Source organism: Ammodytes marinus (genome assembly GCF_949987685.1).
Source record: "Ammodytes marinus genome assembly, chromosome: 4".
Classification (NCBI taxonomy): Eukaryota; Metazoa; Chordata; class Actinopteri; order Uranoscopiformes; family Ammodytidae; genus Ammodytes; species Ammodytes marinus.
The window spans coordinates 34,308,652-34,329,698 of NC_137233.1; the positions used below are offsets into that span (position 1 = coordinate 34,308,652).

Sequence of the window (21,047 nt, forward strand, 5' to 3'; positions counted from 1 at the left end):
GAGAGCCTTTCACTTCCTCTCAGGAGATTGACTGCTATTATGCCTATAGCCCGGTAATGAATCTTACTTGTGGGGACCGGTTGAAGTGCAGAGCTGCTTGACATTTATTGTCTTGCATAATGTATAGTGAGGGGGGTCTAAGAGATCAGCATGGCTGATATGTTTTTCCGTGTAATGAGGCCACTGCCCTAAGAAAGAAATGTCATGCCTTCTTTGTTGCTTTGCTTGCCTTCAACATTGCCTTCTGCCACCACATGTCCTCCCACACAGCTCATGTTTGCAATGAAAACAGTTGAAATAATGCCAAGAATTAAACAGTCTACAGCTACACCATACAGGTTTATACTCCACTAAAGATAAGAGAAAGTTTGGTTTCAATATTAGGTATATTTTCATAGTTTTGGCCATTGTTGTTTGTTGTGACAACATTGTACCAATCAAGTTAAATAGCAAGATCAGGGAACATGGCAATGGAGGCTCTGGAAATGGAAATGTTGCGCAAATGTTTACTTCTTTGTTAGAAGAACCAAGTAAAGATGTACCTTGTGTGCGATCGAAGGCACCCAATCAACATCTTGTTTCATAATGGCCATTTATGTGAAAACATGCTCTTAAAAAACCTTGGTGAATTACTTTTTGCAGTAACCTAATTGACCACCGGAACAAATTAGCGATGCCCTATCGAGCTTCATTCATAAATCCATGCAGTACCAGAACTGACTTCTTGGTTCACTTTTGATCTACATTTACATTTGCATGTTCCCAGTTTGCTGGTGTAGTGAGGAATCAAACAACATTTTGGGTGAGCTTGCAAATATATAGGTTGGAAGCTGCACTAGTCATTTATTTATACCAACAGAAGGTCATCTGACAATTTGTAGTGAGAAAGGTGTCCCTCGTAGAGGAAAAACCCACAGAGAATCATTCCTCAACTGACACTGTATTTCACCTCAGCTCTAAAAAGCCTTTTGGAGTCTTTGTGCTCAGATTGGATTAGTTTCAGGGCTGTCAACTTAACTGTCCTATTCAGTTCAGTCTCACTGCACTCATCGATGTCCTTCCCAGCCACAGCTGGCAGCTGCTTTTAGTGGAAAACTGATAAACCCACTGTACAAATACCTGCATCAACAATAACCTGCAAACAAACAAGGGCCGCGTTTCCCAGAATCGATCGTTCTTTGGGGCCAAAGAAGGGTCGAAAGAAGGGTTCGCCAAAGAACGAGCGTTAAGATACGGGTGTTTCCCATCTTAAGTGCCTTCTTTGGAGAACGCGTAAGTTGAAGCGAAAGAAGCTCTTTGGTGGGAGCTGTCCACCGCGGTCGTGCTGAAACTGAATAAATCGATGCCAGGCGAATCGATCACCCACCTCTTTATCAGCGCATAAGTCACACACAGCGCCCCGTGGTCTCCCCCACACAGGTGGAATTAGGCTACGCATGTAGGCTAACGTGTGTGTGGGTGCGGGTGTGTGTGGCAGCAAGTGTATCAAAGTAGTAATCAAGCCCATTAGCGCATATATACCCCGTGGATATAGGCACACACATGTGATGTGAGAATGGAAGAAAGCGGCAGCAAAATAAACAAGCGGGCACCGTCGTTTACCGCGGAGGAGTTGGGCGTCTTAGTGGACGAGGTCTGGCAGCACCGGGCAGTTTTATTCGGGGGAACAAGGGGCAAAAAGAACATCACGGTGAAGAACCGTGTTAGGCAGGCCATAGCCGAAAATATGTCCCCCTCCAGCCCATGTGGCCTGCGTGACTGGCGTGCTGTGAGGAAGAAGTGGCAGGAGTTCCAGAACCAAACAAAAAGGAAGAGTGCGAAGGTTTCACTAATCAATCTCCCTTCGTTGCAGGTGATGCAGACGCAGTAAAGACAGCGCGGAGTAACCCCTCCCCCATATGGTTTCAATAAACTATTTTGGTTTCTTTTCAACGTATTGTGTGGATCATTTTGCATTGAAATGAGGGTGTCAAACCTAGCAACAAAAAGTCCCAGGCAATTTGTAATTTATCTAAGCGTAGGTTAATGACGTGTGCGTATTGTGCGCCCTTTCAACAGCATTCCAGTGCCAGACTTTCAGGTAAAGCACCCGGACACTGCAGCAATAATCATAGTGTGCAGGACATTACATGTAGCCTACATCTGCTGGTTCTGTTTATTTATTTCAGCCTTCAGGCCTGAGAGTTGATATGGATGATGTGTGGTGGTTGTGGGTTTATGGTTTAGTGCTTGGTGACTGGTGGTGAAGAGGTAGGGGCTGCGGGTTGTTGGACCAGGCTGAAGGCAAAATTGCAGCGGGTTGCTCTGGATGTGTGGAGACACCAGAGAGATCAGCCGTTGGATCTCCGCACGGGGCAGCCGGTACTTTGCCTGGACGGCCCGGTCTGATAGCACGTCCAGTGGGGAGAAGTGCCGACGCACGTATGCATTTATGTAAACCGTCTGGCTTCGCGCACGGCGAGACTGTTGGTTCGCAGCGAGAAGGTGTTGTATTGCAGCCATGGTTTCTCACACGCGCGGACTTTGGCAACGCCTTTAGCAGGTGGAGCCGCTCTGAATGAGGTTCAGCTGAGTTCAATTAAATCTGTTTCTTTGATATCTGTGAAATGCTGTTGTTGAAGGGTTGTTGATGTTTTTTTTGTATGTGTAGTAGTACTATAAACTCACATGTGTGTGGAAAACGTAAACGTCTAATTCATTAAAACATTTTTTTTCTCTACTATTAGTCTATGTTTCTTGCGCCAGTGGTCCGCATTGAGCATTGTTTTATTATTTCGAAAAGTGGAGGAAATAAATTTCCCTGACGCGGCATGATCACTGAAGTTCCATCTTAGTGAAAGTACTACTTTCGCTAAGAACGAATCTGGGAAACGCATTCTTCTTTCACAGCGTTCTTAAGAGCGCTCCAAAGTAGTACTTTGCCCAAAGAGGCTCTTAACGATTCTGGGAAACGCGGCCAATGTTAGTGACTAGCTGGTGAACATAGTTGAGCATTTGAGGAACTAAGGAGATATATTTCCATCAAACAGAACTAAAAGGACTGACTGTTGGATTGAAATGTGTCGGTTTGGAAGAAACGTGACACTGACTAAATGATAACACAGTTACTTAGATGCTGGATGTGAAAATAGTTTTAGTGAAAATAGTGTTTCCAAACATAATCTCACTATATCAAACGCCATAGCAAACTTTTCAAGGTGAAAATATGCCAGTGTTTACAGTTGGTGCTGATGCTGCCAGATGGCCCTAACATAAATTGACACTGCTTTAAATAGTCCACTATTGGCTTGTTAACCACCTCCCTGACATGCTGCCTATATGGTCCTGTTCACAATCCACAGCAAGTGTTTCTATGAGCAAAACGGTATAACAAGTGATAAAAACAATGGCCAAAGCTACAAAAAAAGAATAAAGTTCCACGTTGTAATAAACTAGATTTTGTCTGAAATCGCAAACACACACATTGAGACAGCTACTGTATATTGTGTTGCTTCTGAAGCAAGTTAAATTAGCTTTGCCCCATAGCGCCTATAACAGGAAATGTTTATACAGTGGCACCATTGCCCAGGCCAATCATCTCTGAGCTGTAATGGTCATTCTCTGTCATCTCTAGGCCAGACATTCTTGTATGGCAGAGACTGATTCTGCTTCTAAAGGGAATCGCTGCGGCTACAGTGAGTTTGGCCTCCAGCCCTCAGAGTTACAGTGTGTGGTCAGTTCACTCCAGTGAAGCCCATTACTCTTCTGCTCAGAGAACAGGGAAGAGAGAAGTGTATAGTACCCCCCTCCAGCACTGAGCCCTGCTACATCTATACCCTCTTCAACGCCATTTTTTCTCTCTCTCGCAATCACAGTGAATGAGACCTCCTTTCCAATCCACAGAGGAATTGTCAGTATCTCTTAGAGTTGGTAGGTATGACTGTGTGTACCGATTGTAGTAATGTATCTACCTGTAGAGATTTAGCAATACCGTTAATACCACGGAAACAATGCCAAGAGCTGAGTGGTACATCCACCCGTTCAAAAACAGAAACTAAAGCTGATAATCAGGTTCAAAAGAGTTTGGAATAGTCTTGATCCAAAGGATGACAAAACATCAAGAAGATGGAGGGAAATGACTCATGCCATTACAGCACACATATGTAAAGACATGGTCAGATTGACCCTTTTGAAAATGCTTACGTTAAGAGAATTGGTCAGCACCCGTGTTAAATTGCCATTTAAAGACATTAATTCAATTTACAGAAGACAAATAAATGCTATACTGGGACATATACTGTTACCGTGATATAAAATGACTTTTACAGTGAAAGAAGATTTTAACCATGACGCCCAACCCGAGTAAAGTAGCTCTCTTCTCCACCTCCGGCTGTTTCCAAAGGCGTTGCTGTTGTTATGTTGTTCAACTGCTCATATGCCAGCCCTTTTAAAATCACACCTGATATATGAATCACGCTCCAGGGGCCTCAATATTTTGTTAAGGAGATGGACTCTGTATTTACTAAGGCAACCTGGTGAGATCAGAAGGACATGGAACTCTGTCTGTATTTTCAAGTCAGCCAATCCCCTGTGTGGCCCTCTTCTGTGTCCTGCCGTGACTTGGCGAGAGAGCTTTTCTCATTAATCTCACCAACACTCTTGTCCCACTTCTTGCTCCATAATCTTCCCTTCTCCTAATTTCCCTTATCGGTCACACTGACTTTTCTTTTGTTTGTGTTTGGAAGGCTTAACTCTAGGCTGTTAGCCAGGGGGGTGGGGAGGGGGGCAGGCAGAGTACAGAGGGGACTGTGGCAGCTATATCCTCCCATCACTCACCAAGCATAGGGGTGGTTTATCATCCCCAGGTTTGAGCTGTTTTTTTCGTCTGCCAGCAACTGCTCATTCATTTGCAAGGGGGGTAGATTGTGCTGAGTATTGATGGCCAGGCTAATGCCTTTAACTGCAAGATTACACCACGTTTAATAACCATGTTACTTATTGCTGTTGGCACCGCGGACTGTCATTTGTCACCTTGTGTTTGCTCGGTCCACACACTCATTTTATACCATTTCGTCCTAAACCTTTTCCCCTAGGCTAAAGCGTAGAGTGTTGCAGGATGATAATCGTCACCAAATCAGGTCCATCTATCAGCACCCCCTGATGCCTTTACAAAGCGTCAAAAAAGGCTGTCAGGAAGCGTCCGAAGACAATAAATGATGCCATATTAAAGCCCCAGTAGTATAGCCCAACATGTAATTCAGTAAAGAAAATTCAGGGAACCCTTATTCTCCTATTTTTAGAACTAACCTTTTCAAATAGCTTATACAGTTGATTAAAACACGTTATGGCTGATGTTTAACTTCTATGCTGATGATGATATGACTTTTTTTCTCAGCTGCTGTCTAATTCTATTTCATATTCATCAGATCTCGATAACTTCAAAACTCAAACGGTGAGGAGCGCTGTCAACGTCCGTGAGGGCCAAGGCGTGGTTCTGCTATGTGGGCCACCTGCACATTCTGGAGGTGAGTTTGCTCTATAGCCGATCAGGTCATGCCACCCTTTGTGCCAGCTGTCTCTTAATTAACCATGACTCACAGGAATGACCTCCACTTGTTTCATAGCAACCTTTCATAAAAGGCCTCCTTTACTTTCCCCACCTCTGTCAGTATCTGCAGAAAATAATGGGGAAATGGCTGCTGTCGGATACAGTAGCTTGCACATTGAAACAACCAATTTCGTTCACAAGAGAACAGTTTGTAGCGCAGTGTATTGTACAGCGTGTCTATGGGATAATGGGTCAGAGTAGTCTGTGTGAAATACACTTTGACAGCTCTTCTCTGACATAGGCTTATACGTGGTTGGCTGCTGTGAGCAGAGCGCTATTGTGTTTTCTCCCATTTTCAGAAGTGAATGAAAGTGAAGCATTGAGAGCCTGCTGTCCCTTTTATTGTCCTTTTGCTCCTTTCTGTCACTCCCCCCTTTATCTATCTTCTTTATACTATTACCTCCCCTATTTTTCTCTTTTTTGTCTTTTGACGTTTGAAAGCATCAATTTGCCACATGTGAACGTATCGGAAATCTGTGGGGATCCCTTCTGTGTTTTGTGCTTTTAATTCATCATTGAATGTTTGAATTCTGCAAACACTTTTCCTTCACTACTACAATCATCGGGACATCACTGAGACTTTTTTTGTATGCAAACGCCTTTTTATTAGAGCACATCGCTTTCAGTCGTGACGTTGCCAGAAAACATGGAGTAATTTCATCATTACAAAACAAAAAACATTTCACTTATCATTTCATATACATGGGGGGGGGGGGGGTCATTTCATTTTTAAGTCTGATCTCATTATTAGTAGAATGTATGATATTTATTCATCAGCGTCCTTGTATAAAAAATAAATTTAAACTCTGTTTGTTAAATATGAAGCTATAGTATGACATAACCTAGTCCTATGATAGGGTATATCAAATTGGTCAAATCAACTAGGACTTCTGCTACCATATATCAACATTTATTTTAATCGTTTTTTTTTAGTATCAAAAATCCTATTGTTACCAGTATCAAAACAAACATTTTGGGATTGTGACAACCCCAGCATAAACATTCTTGTGTTGCATGAAATTGACATACAATTGCTTAGCAAACAAATATTTCAGTGCTCATTATTGCCACGCAGTTCACATGGAGGTTATGCTGACTATGTAATAGCTCATGCTTGCCCAATCAAAATGAGCTTTGTATCTGCATCGCTGCACCCAGCTCAGGACGCTTAATCCCATCCAAATGCCCAGAGGCTGACACCCTTGGGGGGCATCAGATATGAATGATGGTCATTGCGTTCACCTTTTGACTCCAGCTCCCTCAATTCCAGTGCTAGTCGATCACACCAAGCATCTCCTTGCTCTTACAAATCTGTGCTGGAATGGGATGGGCTTCTCAAAATAAGACAGTCCTTCATCATAGCAGGTCTCCCCTTTCTTGTGGTAGACCTGCTGCTTGTGAAGGGCCATCACAATATTTCCTCCCATGCATCCCTCAATCTATCCATCCATCCATCCGGGCCTTGTCTCCCACGAAGCAAACGAGTCACTCAGGGACCCGTTGGGAATGGAGGCCATGTGTCAGGGGAGGACCACTGGTGCGATGTAATCCATTTTGTTTCGCTCCCTTTACTTAGGTCTCCCATTTTCTTCTGCACTAGTAGCTGTTACATTTGCCACGGTATCTCTTCTCAAAGAAAGTGGGATATGGGAAGTAAAACTGTTGTGATATGTAGGGCTGCAACAACGAATCGATAAAATCGATTAAAATCGATTACTAAAAGCGTTGGCAACGAATTTGGTCATCGATTCGTTGAGTCGCGCGATTAATAAATCACTTGCAGGCGCGGCACTGTTTACATCCAGCCGCCGACAGGTTCATGCACGCCCACAGTGAGCCTTCCGCACGTGAAGGCTCGCTTCACGTGCGGGAAAGCTATAGTGTGAGCGGCCACAGCTTGTATTTTGGTCATATCTAACACTGGACTGCAGGCCTATATAAAAGTGTTCAACTCAGTATCCGTCTCATCCAAAAAAACTCTGTCAGCTGCTGCTGCTGCTGCAGACGGTGTGCAGACGTGCTCGGAGAGTCGGCATCGGCGCATCAACAGTCATTCAAAGCAGCGGCAGTAATCACACAACCGAACGGTGTAGAAAGTCCCGTCAGTTAAAAATAGTGATCCAGATTTTAAATCCATGTTAAAATCGGAAGAAATTTGAGATTTTGGCGAAACTTGTTTTCCCAGCAATATAAAATAGATAGTAAAGATGGAATTATGACCTGTTTAATGTCCTATATTGAGCTATGATCATATCAGCAATTAAAGCAATAATACAAGTTCTATTTCAACAAAATAATAGAAAATTATCAATTGTGATATCAATAAAGACTTGGATCGTTAAGGAGTCTTGAAAATGGTATCAATAGCAATACAAATTAACGATCTCCTGTCATCTGAGAGAAATTAAGATGATTTAATTTTTTTAACCGTTAGTATTTACTGTTAAAAAATATTATCGGTTGACTGGTTTACCATGGACATCCCTTATACTGTATAAATGTATATCATACATTGTATGTTTTTTTTTGTGTTATCCCAGTTAAGTTTATTATTAATTTATAATGTAATATTACTTTTAATAGTTCCGGGACGTTGGAGCAATAACCTGGTGTTTTGACACTTCAGTGTGCACTGTGAATTTGAAGTAATGTTCAGTTTTTGAATAAAGATGCGTTATTTACAAATGTTTCTTTTTTTTTATCCGATTCATCGATTCATTGAAAAAATTATCGACCGATTAATCGATTATTGAAATAATCGTTAGTTGCAGCCCTAGTGATATGCCAAAATGTTTAAGGCCACAGGGGGTATTGAATTTTTTTAGCAGTTCAGCCATCCCAGCCATTGAGGTTGATGTACGGTATATGACATGTGGGAAATCAGCAGTGCAAATAACCGAGGCTGGCTTTAACTTCAGTTGTTTTCCGTTGACGTTCCAGATTTGTCTTTTGCGTGGATCTTCAATGAATACCCATACTTTGTCCAACAAGACAGCCGTCGGTTCATCTCTCAAGAGACTGGGAGTCTGTATATCGCAAAAGTGGAGCCTTCTGATGTGGGTAACTACACCTGTGTGGTTAACAACACTGTGAGCAGGGAGAAGGTGCTCAGCTCTCCTACGCCGCTTGTCCTCAGGAGTGATGGTAAATGCTTTAAACTACAATGCATTTTCAGTTTGTACCACAATGTTTTTTTTCCATTATCCACTAACATTTAGTTGAAATTTTTTTTTTTTGGCCATGTTTATGTGTCGTATGGGTTCAATTAGTAGCCATGCTGAGTTTTACCTTGGTATCGTTCATCACTATGAGTTTAAATAAATGTTTGACCATGTTGTTGGAAAAATTCTACTTAAAGAGGACCTATTATACTACTTTTCTGGTCTTAATTTCTTGTTTTACACTGCTATAGAGCAACCTGACACGAATCACATCACAAAAAACTATGTAGATTTTCGGGAAGCTCTTTCTCTTATTTTGGCGATCCAGCACGTCCTGTCAACACTTGAGTGTGTGTGCTTCGGCAATCTCCGCTCCCTCCGCCTGTGCATCGGCCATCTCCGCTACCCTCCCCCCTCCTGCAAACCCCACTCCGTTGTGATTGGTTACCTTCCTTCCGGAACACTTTCAGTGGCGGGAAGCGCGAGCATGGACCTATAAGGGCGCGAGGCAGACGCGAACAGGGAAGTGACAGCATTACCATACATGGAAACATCCGCGTGGTCACGTCACAAATTTTTATGCGACGTCACAAATTATGAAAGGGTAGAACGCTTTGAAGACGTGACTTCTCGACTGGCTAGAATAGTGTTTAGTGCTCTGCACAGACACCCCAGACGGTCAGCAGGGAATACGTCGAAATGCATGTAAGTCATTATTTGATAATTTAGTATGGTTAAGCATGACTATGAATCATCATAACAACGTTTATAGGTCATAAAAGTCAAAAAGCATCATAGGTCCTCTTTAAGTCTAAACTGGGCTAGATCAAGGATAAGGCTTTTTCAGACCTCTTGGTTGCGTATTATTGTAGTAACATTGAAATTTAATTTCTTTCTAACCGATTTGCTTTGGCGAATGTAGTGGTTTTCTACTTAAGAATGTTTGTAGAGGAAGCAGAGGGGTTTCCCTCCATTCTCGGCTATCAAGAAAAGAAAATAAGATAACAGAAATTAATGCAAACTTAGCTTCTTATTGGGCACCACCTACTTTACATCTCCTTCCCTGCCATCAGGCTCAGCCAAGAATGGAAGGGAGAGGGAGGGAGAGGAAAAAGGGATAGAATAAAAGCAGAAACTTTGATAGAAGCTTCTGGATAAAAGTCATTTAAATCAAAATACATTTTTATGAGTGTAACCATGTGGGGTGGACAATGTGCCAAGTTAGAAAGTAATTACTGTGGCTGTAATTATATAAACTGTCTATAGCAACGCTAACATCAACTTAACAAAGGCTATGGCCTTAGCATCACAACAACAAATACACAGTTCAAATCAGTTAATTGTACATTTCCAAGTTAACCGTCTTCTTAACCATGTGCTCTTGCTGAGCTAAGCTTTGCTGCCCAGTGGTTCATATGATACCAGACGTGTGTATACAGAGTGTGTCGCTGTGTTGGGGGTTCCAGTATTTTGGAAGGAAAAGGGGGCTTTGATTACAGCTTCAATGAGAGGGTCCTTTCCTAAGATTCAGCAGCGTCGCGTAACTTGCTTCATTCCTTTGTTCATCTGAGGTCCGTTGAACAGACCTGGTGTCAGCTCGGTTGTTGGCGTTGCAGGTCTGGTCCTGTTGTCTCTGGGCTTAGGTTGTAGTTCTTAACTTGGTAGTTATTCTTCTCTGAAGGTCAGCAGTGTTCCCAACTTGCTTCGTTCCTTTGGTTTCTTTGCATAGAAGTTCAGTCACAAGTGTATTTACAGCCTACAAGATACACATTGGAGGTTGCCCGGTGGGGGCAAGAGCTTAGGAGAGTTTGGTGAAGAGGGCTCTTTCTAGGAGCTGGTGCAAGTCATAAAATAAAGTGATGTCACTTAACAACTGACTCTGACCAATTGCTGCAAAGAAGAAAGACGCTCGGCATGGCACCCAACTGTGTTGAAAGGTGTGGAGTCATAAACATAGCCTGGGGCTGCCTTTGCCCTCTCTAGGGAGAAGAACGTTTGTGGGTTTAACAAACATTTGGTGTTCTTGGAGTCAATATTTAGTTAGATCACTTTAAAATAGAAGTCTCAATGATTGAACAGGTATACAAATCTACTACACAAATCAAGTGTGATTGCTTCCAATATAGTGAACCTATACATTGTCATCAATAAAACCATTAATTATAACTGGTGCCTTATTATATTATAATGGGTCACATTCTTTCCCCTTAATTCCATAATGTTCAGCTTTCTATTTAGCCATTGATAGAGTCAAACGTTGTTGGCCGCATACAATACATTAATTCACGATGCTTAAGGCCTGGGACACACATCTACTTTGTGTCTGACTTTTTTTTCGGTGAGCGTATTAACACCCAGCAGCTGCCACACATTCAACCTCTGTCGCCCTGCCGGCGCCTAGCGGAGGTGTGTCTGCAGTCTTTTTCAAAATATAACTCTCCACAAGCGAATATGTGGAGGAAAAAAAGCAATGAGGCACATGGATTACTGTTGAAACTCATTAATAATCATATGCGTCATAAAATGACATGAAACAACTTCATATTAATGGGAAATACAGTGTAGAAAGACAAGGCTTTTAGAAGCAGCACTGCAGCAGCAGCAGCAGCTGAGACGTTGCATGTGTGGCCGATAACAGCAAGAGAAGCAGCAGGTAGATGCAGGATGTGTGTCCCAGGCCAAAGTGTTGCAGTCTGACATACTGTTGTGCTTCATCAATCCCAGTTGTTGCTATACAGGACAATATTCACAGATCATTACTAATCATTTACATGATCGCGGTACGGAATGTGTATTGGGGGAGATGCAATGTTCCATATTCAACATGTTTTCCACCGCGTGCACGTCTCCCAGCTATCCAAAGCCTTTGGTCGACCTTTAATCTTAGAACATGTGCTGGACCCCAAATCAGTTGCTGTTGCTGCCTCACTGCTGGCTTGTAATTGGTACTAGTAAAGGGCATACCACTATCTCTGCGAATAAGTCTTTGACCCGTTCTAGTGATGTGAATATAAATACAGTCATAAATGAAGTCACATTGCCACCAGTGATAAATCTCTTCTAAAGCAAGTCTTTTTTCCCTGATGTGTTCTCTGAATCTTTTATAAGCCACCTCGTATTTTCACTTTAGCTCCGCACACGTAAAGGCTTTTCTATCAGCTGTCCTACTGTGTTACTGCCCGCATCTTTGATCCAATGTGTGTGTTATGTATTCTGTTAATCACTGATGTTAAAAGGTTAAGATCTATTGTATTCCTTTTTGTAGGAGTAATGGGTGAATATGAACCCAAAATAGAAGTGCATTTTCCTGATCCTGTTCCAGCCTCAAAGGAATCGTTGGTGAGACTGGAGTGCTTCGCTCTGGGAAAGTAAGTCAGCCTCATTGTGTGCGTATGACATAAAAACTGTAAACTGTAGACTTCTTCCATGCATCGTGCTTCTCAAGATGTATTATGAATGCACAAACCTAACTCATTCCCGGATTCATCCATACAAAGGACAGCAGGGTAAGAAAAGAGAAGGGAACAAAGTTCGTTAAAGAGATCAAAAAATATGAGCAAGCACAGTTTGATCTGTAGGGAACTATAATTCACATGGTTCTTGCTTTAACTTCTAGTGTGGTTAGTGGAATACAGTAAATTAATTAACTGATACATCAACATTAAACTTTGCCATTTGATTAATTCAAACAATAATTTTTTTGTATTCCAACTTTTTCAGAAATGTTTGAATAAATATGCAAATCTGTAAAAAAAAATACTTTGTACAGGTCTTAACCCTCATCCTGGGTCACATTGACCCCAGAGGTAAACTTTTTGTCATATCTCACAGGTGCTTTTGTCCACCTGCCCTTGCTCGCTACGCCACTCAGCCGTCCAGTGTCCTGCCAGTCTGTTGCGGATCCCACACTAAAATAAACTGACTACCGGAGTGAGCGTTCTGCTTTTGGGTCTAACAACAGCTTTATTCGATATTTCCAATTTATCTTGACTTTGTCAATCAATTTGTCCCCAATGACTTCATATAATTGTTTTCTTATTTTCATTAATTTAGTGCTTTTTAAAAATACAAATGTATCGGGGTCTATTGACACCAGTCAAAATAGCCCAATTCTGCCTATGCAGTTTTAATAGTTGGAACTGTTTATTGAGGCCATTTTGGCCATGAATCCTAATCTCACACACCATCAGGTGGGTTAGGGGAACTCTGTCAGTCATTTTAAAGGAGACAGACACAAATCAGCAGTAGGTAGTCCACGTACAGTGTAAAATGGGTTAGTGGGATGAGGGTTAAAAAAGCATTTCCGGCATGTTTTTAGGAGGAAAAATTATTCATAAATCAAAACCAGTGACAACATATGAACAAATCCTTATGTGAAAACATTCAGAATAGTGGAAAGAATCATAATTGAAAGTTTACTAGATATGAGTGCCTTAGAAGTTGAGATTTTTGGAGTATTGATGAAAACTAACTAAAGCTGGTTGTATAGGAGACACAAACAGACAAGGCTTAACACCTACGTTTAAATTTTGGACCTTTTATTTATACTAGTAAGAAAGAAGACATGTAATTGAAGCAAAATAGAAAAAAAAACTCAAAATTGGCCGTGCTAGGGCGTCCCCCCCATGGGCCTCGGCCAGCAGCGGACCCGGGTTCGATTCCAGCCCGCGGTCGTTCTCTGCATGTCACTCCCCTCTCTGCCCCATTTCAACTCTGTCTCTACACTATCAATAAAAAAAGCATAAAAATACCCCCAAAAAATATCTTAAAAAGCCATGCTTGTAAAAACAATGCTCTGTGTCTTGTTATTGTATTGATTGACACTTTGATCCCTCGGACTGATCGTTGCCATGCCTTCTTTCCCGTTCTCCGTCTCTAGCCCTGTCCCAGAAATAAGCTGGAGAAGAACCAGTGGCATCCCTTTCCCCAGCAAAGTGAAAATGAAGAATTCAAACGCCATCATTGAGATCCCTGATTGCCAGCAGGAAGACGCGGGGACGTATGAATGCGTGGCGGAGAATCGGCGAGGCAGAACTGCTGCACGGGGTCGTGTTTCATTCCATGGTTAGTGAACCGTTTCAAATTGAATGACGGTGAATGCAGGGGAATGAATGTGTGTCTGTAACAGATATCCACATTCATACAGGAAATATGCATGTGACCAGCGGCTCTAATCTCATTTGCTTGACAGAAAACCTATTTGTCTGTAACGTGTGCGTGCATAATGTTACCGCGGTATTACAGCACAGGCTTTTGCATCCAGGATCGAAAAAAGTTAATAGGGAGGATAGTTTTACAGGCTTCGAAATAATTTCCAGTCAACATATTCAACATTTATTTTTCCCACCTGTATTCCTCCTCATTATGCTGATAATCCACTTGTTGAGTTTGAATTAGGATGACTTAATGCAAGGCTGCTTTAACAGCTTTATGATGTCTGATACCAATGCTATTCACTAATCCACCGCTTATTTAATTAAAACACATGTTTGAAAAAGGTAATCCTCTCATTTATTTTTCAAGCTAAACCTCACTGGCTCCAGACAATGACGGACACGGCTCTGTCACTGGAGGAAAACCTCTTCTGGGAGTGTAAGGCCAATGGGAAGCCCAAGCCATCCTACAGCTGGGTAAAGAATGGACAGCAAGTGGCAGCTGAGGTATGGGGATAAGTTTGTATTTTTCTCAATGTCATAAGGATGGGTGACAAGTTAAAGGAAAACCATTGAATAAATATATTTGGAAAGTAATTATATTTCCATCATAGGTAGTATATAAAATGGATGTAGCATCCGGGCTGACCTCAGTTATTCCAACTGCATCCAATTCTCTTGTGAGATTTTTACTCAGTCTCACTCCTCTTGCCGAAAAAGGGCATTGATGTGACGTCGGGGGGAGGGATATACGCCCATCTAGCTGACGTATACCTCCGAGGCGAGTTGAGGGACAACAGGCGGATAGCTGTCTCTCAAGAGAGCGCGCCCTTCATACATTTTAACCTCTAGTCTAAAAGAATGAATACTAGCCTGCTAGAAAAAAAGTCACCCCCCTCAGTGTTGTCATGGAGATATGACCTAAACATACAGACTAGAATGTATTTTTGGATCAAGCCGTAAAAAGGTTTAATAAGACTGTGAAAAACGGCCTGTTTAACAAGTGAGTCAACAACAAAATTGCCCACTTTTGGTACCACCTCGTAGTGGCCACCCGGTGCTACTGCAATGTGTGTCACTTCTGCACACTTGGATAATCTATACTAAGAAGCATTGAATTCTGAGTTTTACTGAGAAATAAACTATACAAGCTCAACTTGTCTGTACAGAAAACATTGATTGTTTAAAAGATTAACCCGATTAACCTTTTCTTGATGAATGGATGTTCTGTATCACAACTGGCTATTGACGGCTTAGATCATCCTCATCTATTCAATTAAGGGTACTCCAGCGATTTAGTACTGTGCTTTCATAATGTTGCAGAAAGATTTCAAAGGAGGCATGTGGCTTTTAGGGCCCATTCACATCTTATATAGCAACACCTCTGTATCTGTATGCATTATCCGCAGGCCTTTGCAATTACACCTTGTATGACGCTTTCACACCATCTGGATTGCACACACAGTGGCCCTCATTTATCAAACTTGCGTGGAAACTGGTGCAGATTCTGGCGCAAATACCTCCCTACGCCAGGTATCGCGTGGGATTTATCAAACAGTCGTATCTCGCCAATCTCGGCGTACGCCAGGCCATTATTGATAAATGCGGCGGCTGAAAACAATCGTATTACGCCCCTATATTTTCTCAGTTTAGAGGCCTCGCCCAGAGGTTTTACAACATGGATATGCGCATTACGGCACAGAAGAGGAACTTCTCTGAAGTATAAAATTGACAAAATAACAGCGAAAGAAGAAAAAAAGAGTTTCATTTCGGAACATTACAAGCGGCATCAAAGAACGACAGAAGGCAGCAGTTAGGAAGAAATAACTGCTGCGGTCAACAGCGTTGGTGTTGACAACAAACGATCTCCAGCACTCAAATGCTATAAAACAGCATATACAATTATATGTCGCCATTTCTTTACATAGATGAAGAAAAAGTGGTCTGACTCAAAAATCGCCACTAAAAAAAGCGTGTTGCTGTTCTGAAATGCAACCAACGTGCGGGCATAATATAAGTGGTAGAGGAGAAAAAGACGCACCAACTGTCCGATAATGGTCCCCATAAAAGAAATACACGTCTGCAGAGATTTGAATGATTAAAATGTATTGGCCCTTTTAGATAGCACTACTCAAAAGGGGTTTAAAAACGCATGACAGCATGCGCTTGGCACGAGTGGTCAGCCCGGCCGTCAGCTGCACAAGCCGACCCGGCAACGATCAGCTGTGAGAGCGCCCACTGTCCTGCTGAGCTGCTCCACTAGCAGATCGGAAAAACGTGCCAGTTAACGGTGGAAATAAATCGCTCGCTTAAGGCGAGACACCCCAGGTGAATAGGGATTTTTTTTTAACTTGTAGATATCATCACGAAACTTTGCCAGTTGATTACTGACACTAACACAATTATTTTTTGTATTACATGTTTTTCTTTAGTATTATATTAAATATGCAAATATGGCAATATTTAACCAATTATGTGTAAATTTGGGTCATTTTTCGAGAAAAAATTTGAGATGTTGGATAAAGCCAGAGTTAAAATCTCTATTTTATTTTAACCACATATTAGTTTCTAAGGTTTTTACAGAACAGATTTTGGATACAGCCTTTTTTCATTTAATAAATCAAAAAATACTATGTACATGTCTTAGAAATGCATTTTAGGCATGTTTTTAGGAGGAAAATGTATCATAAATCAGACAATTAACAATATATTAACAAATCCTTCTGTAAAAACCTTTAAAATAGTGCTATGAATGATTATAGAAAGTTTGGTTGATGTCAGTGGTCTAGAAGTTGAGATATCTTTCGCAGAGTATTGGAAATAGCTCATTTTGAGAAAACGGCCGTTAAAGATAACAACGTGAATTCTGCTGATAATCACTGATGATAGCTAGAGTAATTTATTGAATTAGGCCCTACACCCTTCAATGCCATATAGGCCTACCACTGCTTAACATATAAACCATAGCATAGTAACATTTACATCCACATGCTAATTTAAACGTGATTCATTTATTATTAGCCACTGTCTGTCAACCTGCTCCGGAGTCGGCACAGACGCTCTCTCTCCCCACCATGTCCCCTCTGATCCTCTGACAGTCTGTGTCTCTCCGACGTGATCGGCGTGATTTACATGTCTTTAATACTTCTCCCCTTCAAATGGCGATCATGTAGTGTCCGTAGCCAATTGATTGAAGTATTTTTTTTTGTGTTGGTTTGGCATTTTTTTCGACGTTTTTCCCATTTTATTTTGTGATTTTCGAGCTACCGCGGCTAGCATCACGTGATGCCTTTTAGCGAATCACATCGTCAGAAATGTGCATTAGCCAATGAGGTCGCGTTCCTAGCATTGAATCCCTCCTCACACTTTCACGATTGGTTACTGATACAAAGGAAATTACCATATTTGGATCAGATAACGTTGTTCTTGAGATTCAGAGCTTTCCAACAGTACCATGGTTATTATGATTCATACAGCGGTCGCGGTGCTGTATGTTACGTTAGAATGCTCACTTTTGACGAATTTAGGAGCAAAATACAGACGCAAGCAGTCAAAGTTTAGTAAAATAAACACCTAAAACGTATATTTTGGACCTTTTATCCATACTAGTATGAAAGAAGAGATGTTATGGAAGCTAAATAGACACAAATCTCAAAATTGACCAGTGCTTGAAAAAACGATGTTTTTGCCTGCCGTGTCTCGCCTAAAGCCATCAATGACACATTAAAAGAGGAACTAACATCTAAAAAGTGCGTCAAATAAATAAAATGTTAAGTTGAATGTTGTGCCGTGTATTTTTTATCATATACATACTACATATTAGTTTAGTTTAGTTTAGTTTAGTTTTTTAGTTTATTTGTTTATAGTTTCGTGGACAGTCCCCTTTGAGAAGGAGCAGCTTTAGCCTATTTGGCTAATTTCCAGCTGTAGTCCCCGGCCAGTTGTCAGTAGGCAACCTACAATACATAACAGTAAAAAAATAAAAAAAAATACATTACATTTATAATTACAGCAGGCCTGAGCAAGAAGGGGAAAAAGACAAACAAACATATTGCACACAGTTGGAGCAAGAACAAACAGGCAAGCACAGATGATTGCAAAGATACACGTCTTTATGTAATACTTAGGCTAACATTTTGAATGAATGCAGCCCCCGTGCCTCAGTGTCCCCCCCAGCTGCTCCAAGTCGAGGATAACTGCCCTTATGCAGTCCCATGCAGCGCTCCTAAGTGGCCGGTGTGCGCACTATTGAATCAGCTCTCCTACTCAGTTGCACACCATAAGCTGCACAATTTTAAGTGATTAATATCTTTATTTCGGTCTGAGCAAACACTGCATTTGTATTACCTTCTAATAATTGTCCAACAAAGTCATCGGCTACCCGGCACAGCCTGCACTGCGAGTCCATGCTGTTTACAAATTTGCGTACACGAGCTGAGAGCTGGCGTGGGATTTGAGCGTATCCTACGCTCACGTCCATATTGATAAATGCCGAGATTTGCGTGGAAATGTACGTACACCCATTTTTCTGGTCTACGCACGGTTGATAAATGAGGGCCATTGTGATGTGATCTCAATATGCATTCATTTGTATATCAAATTTGGTGTGGGAAGACTTGCAATGTACTGCTACTACTTATACCGTAGCTTTCAAGCATGGCAAGCAGGAGACCTTTGACATTTCAACTTCCTGGGCGGATTTTTCTTCTTAAGAATGTGATCATGCTGTATGAATTTAACACTAGAACGGCCAGCATTCTATTTAAACCTAGAACCGCCAGGCGGGTCAAATTGACCCGTGCATTTCTAGTGTGATATAAAGTCATACATTTGTTTGTTTTATAATCATCTGTGTTTTGGACCTCTTGTTTTATAATCTAAGTTTCTTTAAGAACACTAATCACATTTCGTGGCGACTCAGTTATGAAACTGAAAGTAGATATAATATCGCAAGTAGGCCTATAGTAATGAAAACAGAAGGTCAAAACAGCGTCCAAATGAGCTAAAATCCTAACAGTAACATGGCAATCTTATTTTTAGGTAAGCTCTAATTGATTATTCATTCATTTTCCCCCACGTTGGCATGTTTTGAGGCGGAGGATCCCTCCGACGCTCTCTGTCCGGCTCACAGACAGCACTCAGCTGTCTGTCAGTTGAGCTGGACGAGCCGCGGTGTGTGGAACACAGCGCTCAGTTCTGATCTCTTGCTATCAGACTGGCATCACTCATTTCACTTAGTAACTCTAATGTTGTTAGGTATTTATCTTCATCTCTAATTTATTGTAAGTGTTTATGAATGACTGCACGTACAGTTGTCAGACTGCGGACCCCAAACAATCCCGTTGCCTAGCAACCTGCTCGAAAATATTCCATTTTCCTGTGCGGGTCAAATTGACCCAGTGTGGCAGTTCTAGGTATAAATGCCTGTTTTTTTAATCCAGTTTAATTGTGACTTTATTTAACCATATGGAGAGCATCACAACCCAATTTTAGGAAAAGTCGAAGAGTTGGGGGCTTCAATATTTCGTAAAAGTATAGTTATGGGCAGTTTAATAACTGCCTTGGGTCAAATTGACCCCGTGGCGGTTCTAGTGTTAATCAATACCTGTCTAGGATCAAATCGCAATGTAAGCCAGGCCCCCCCGCCCCCTAGATGTGGTCATTCCAATCTGATCGCATTTCAATTACAATGCATTTTATGTCCATTTAGAAGATCCAAATATGTTTTATCTTATAAAGATAACATCCAGATTCAGATCTCATAAGTTAAAGGCATGTGTAAATACCTGATGTATGAACACATTTCAGACAGCAAGGCAAGGTGCATGAGAGATTGCACACAAAGTCAATGAAAGGACGCTATTAGTCATTAGGTGTGCACATAACCTGAAGTGGCCTTGGTATGACTCCACTACATAAACACATACATTGGTAAAAGGATGAGAGGATAACACTTTACAATAAGGGTACATTGATTAACTGTTTCAAAGTTGGAAACTTTCCATGGGAATTTATGGGAATAAACGGGAATTTACTATATTTAAAGCAACCCAAATGCACAAAATCCTTCTAACTATGTTATGTTAGTCCTGACAAACGTTCTAGACAGTAAAAAGTAGTTTTTTCAACTAAGTTTTATAATATTTATGAACATTTAATTTCAAATTAGATTTTTTTAAAGTTTATTGAGACACCCAACTTGATATCATATATTGATTTTTACTAGGCTAGGTTTACAGAGCCTTAAACAGTGATTTTAAATATAGTTTGGGAAAATATATTTTAGCATAATCTTGACTAAAACAACCAGATTTCATGCAAGTAAACGTGGCAACTTGCACATAGCACACTGCTTAATGCAGGGGTACTGAGGCCACGTCCCCTACATGCACTGTGCATTCCTCCATCACATGGGGGGGGGGGGGGGGGCATTTTACTTTATTTTTTGAATGGGTGGGATAAGACAGAAGAGTAATATTTTACTCAACATTTATCTTTTTGTTGTTCAGTCAAATTATTGATTGTTAGAAAAATAATCAAAACTTGATAAAGTTCTACTTACTTACATTTAAATCTGTTCAAATGTAATGTTTTTTAATTGTATGTTTAGATTTATCTTTGGATATGAAACAGATCATTTAAATTACCGCCATTTAGTTAATTCCTATAATTCCCAATTTTGAATATTCCCAAAATTCCCGAGCGAAAGTTCCCGTGGACAGCTTCCGGAAAGTTTCCAGAAATGTACCGTAAACTTTCCACCCCTTTGCAACCCAATGCTTAATTAAGGCTTAATAAGCATTTAATAAAAATTACCTAACTGTTAATACATGCTTAGTAAATGCTTAATAAACATAAAGTAAGCATTAACTAACTGTTAAGATTAGTTTATACTTAACTAAGAATTCATTAACAAAGCATTAACTAACCATTAATAACTAAGCATTAACATTAACTTAATGCTTAATAGGTATTAACTAAGCATTACCTTACCATTTATAGCATTAACTTAGCATTAACTAACGGTAAATTAATGTACCCTTATTGTAAAGTGTTACTGATGAGAGACTGAAGGGGATTAAAATAGTGAGTTTTGAGTTCAATCAGAGTCTGAGTTGAAACTCTCCCCAAAGACAAATCAGCGTA

At 41.0% G+C, this 21,047-nt stretch overlaps 1 protein-coding gene across 1 annotated transcript in view; it reads left to right on the plus strand.

Annotated features, from left to right (window-relative positions):
* Positions 1-21,047, plus strand: part of cntn3b (contactin 3b) — a gene marked incomplete at both ends in the record, with an annotated part of 118,912 nt that overhangs the window by 40,439 nt on the left and 57,426 nt on the right. The window contains 5 exons of the mRNA XM_080026383.1: positions 5,406-5,504; positions 8,528-8,731; positions 12,014-12,116; positions 13,628-13,812; positions 14,272-14,408. Coding sequence (XP_079882509.1) covers positions 5,406-5,504; positions 8,528-8,731; positions 12,014-12,116; positions 13,628-13,812; positions 14,272-14,408 — 728 coding nt within the window. The remainder of the gene's footprint in view (positions 1-5,405; positions 5,505-8,527; positions 8,732-12,013; positions 12,117-13,627; positions 13,813-14,271; positions 14,409-21,047) is intronic.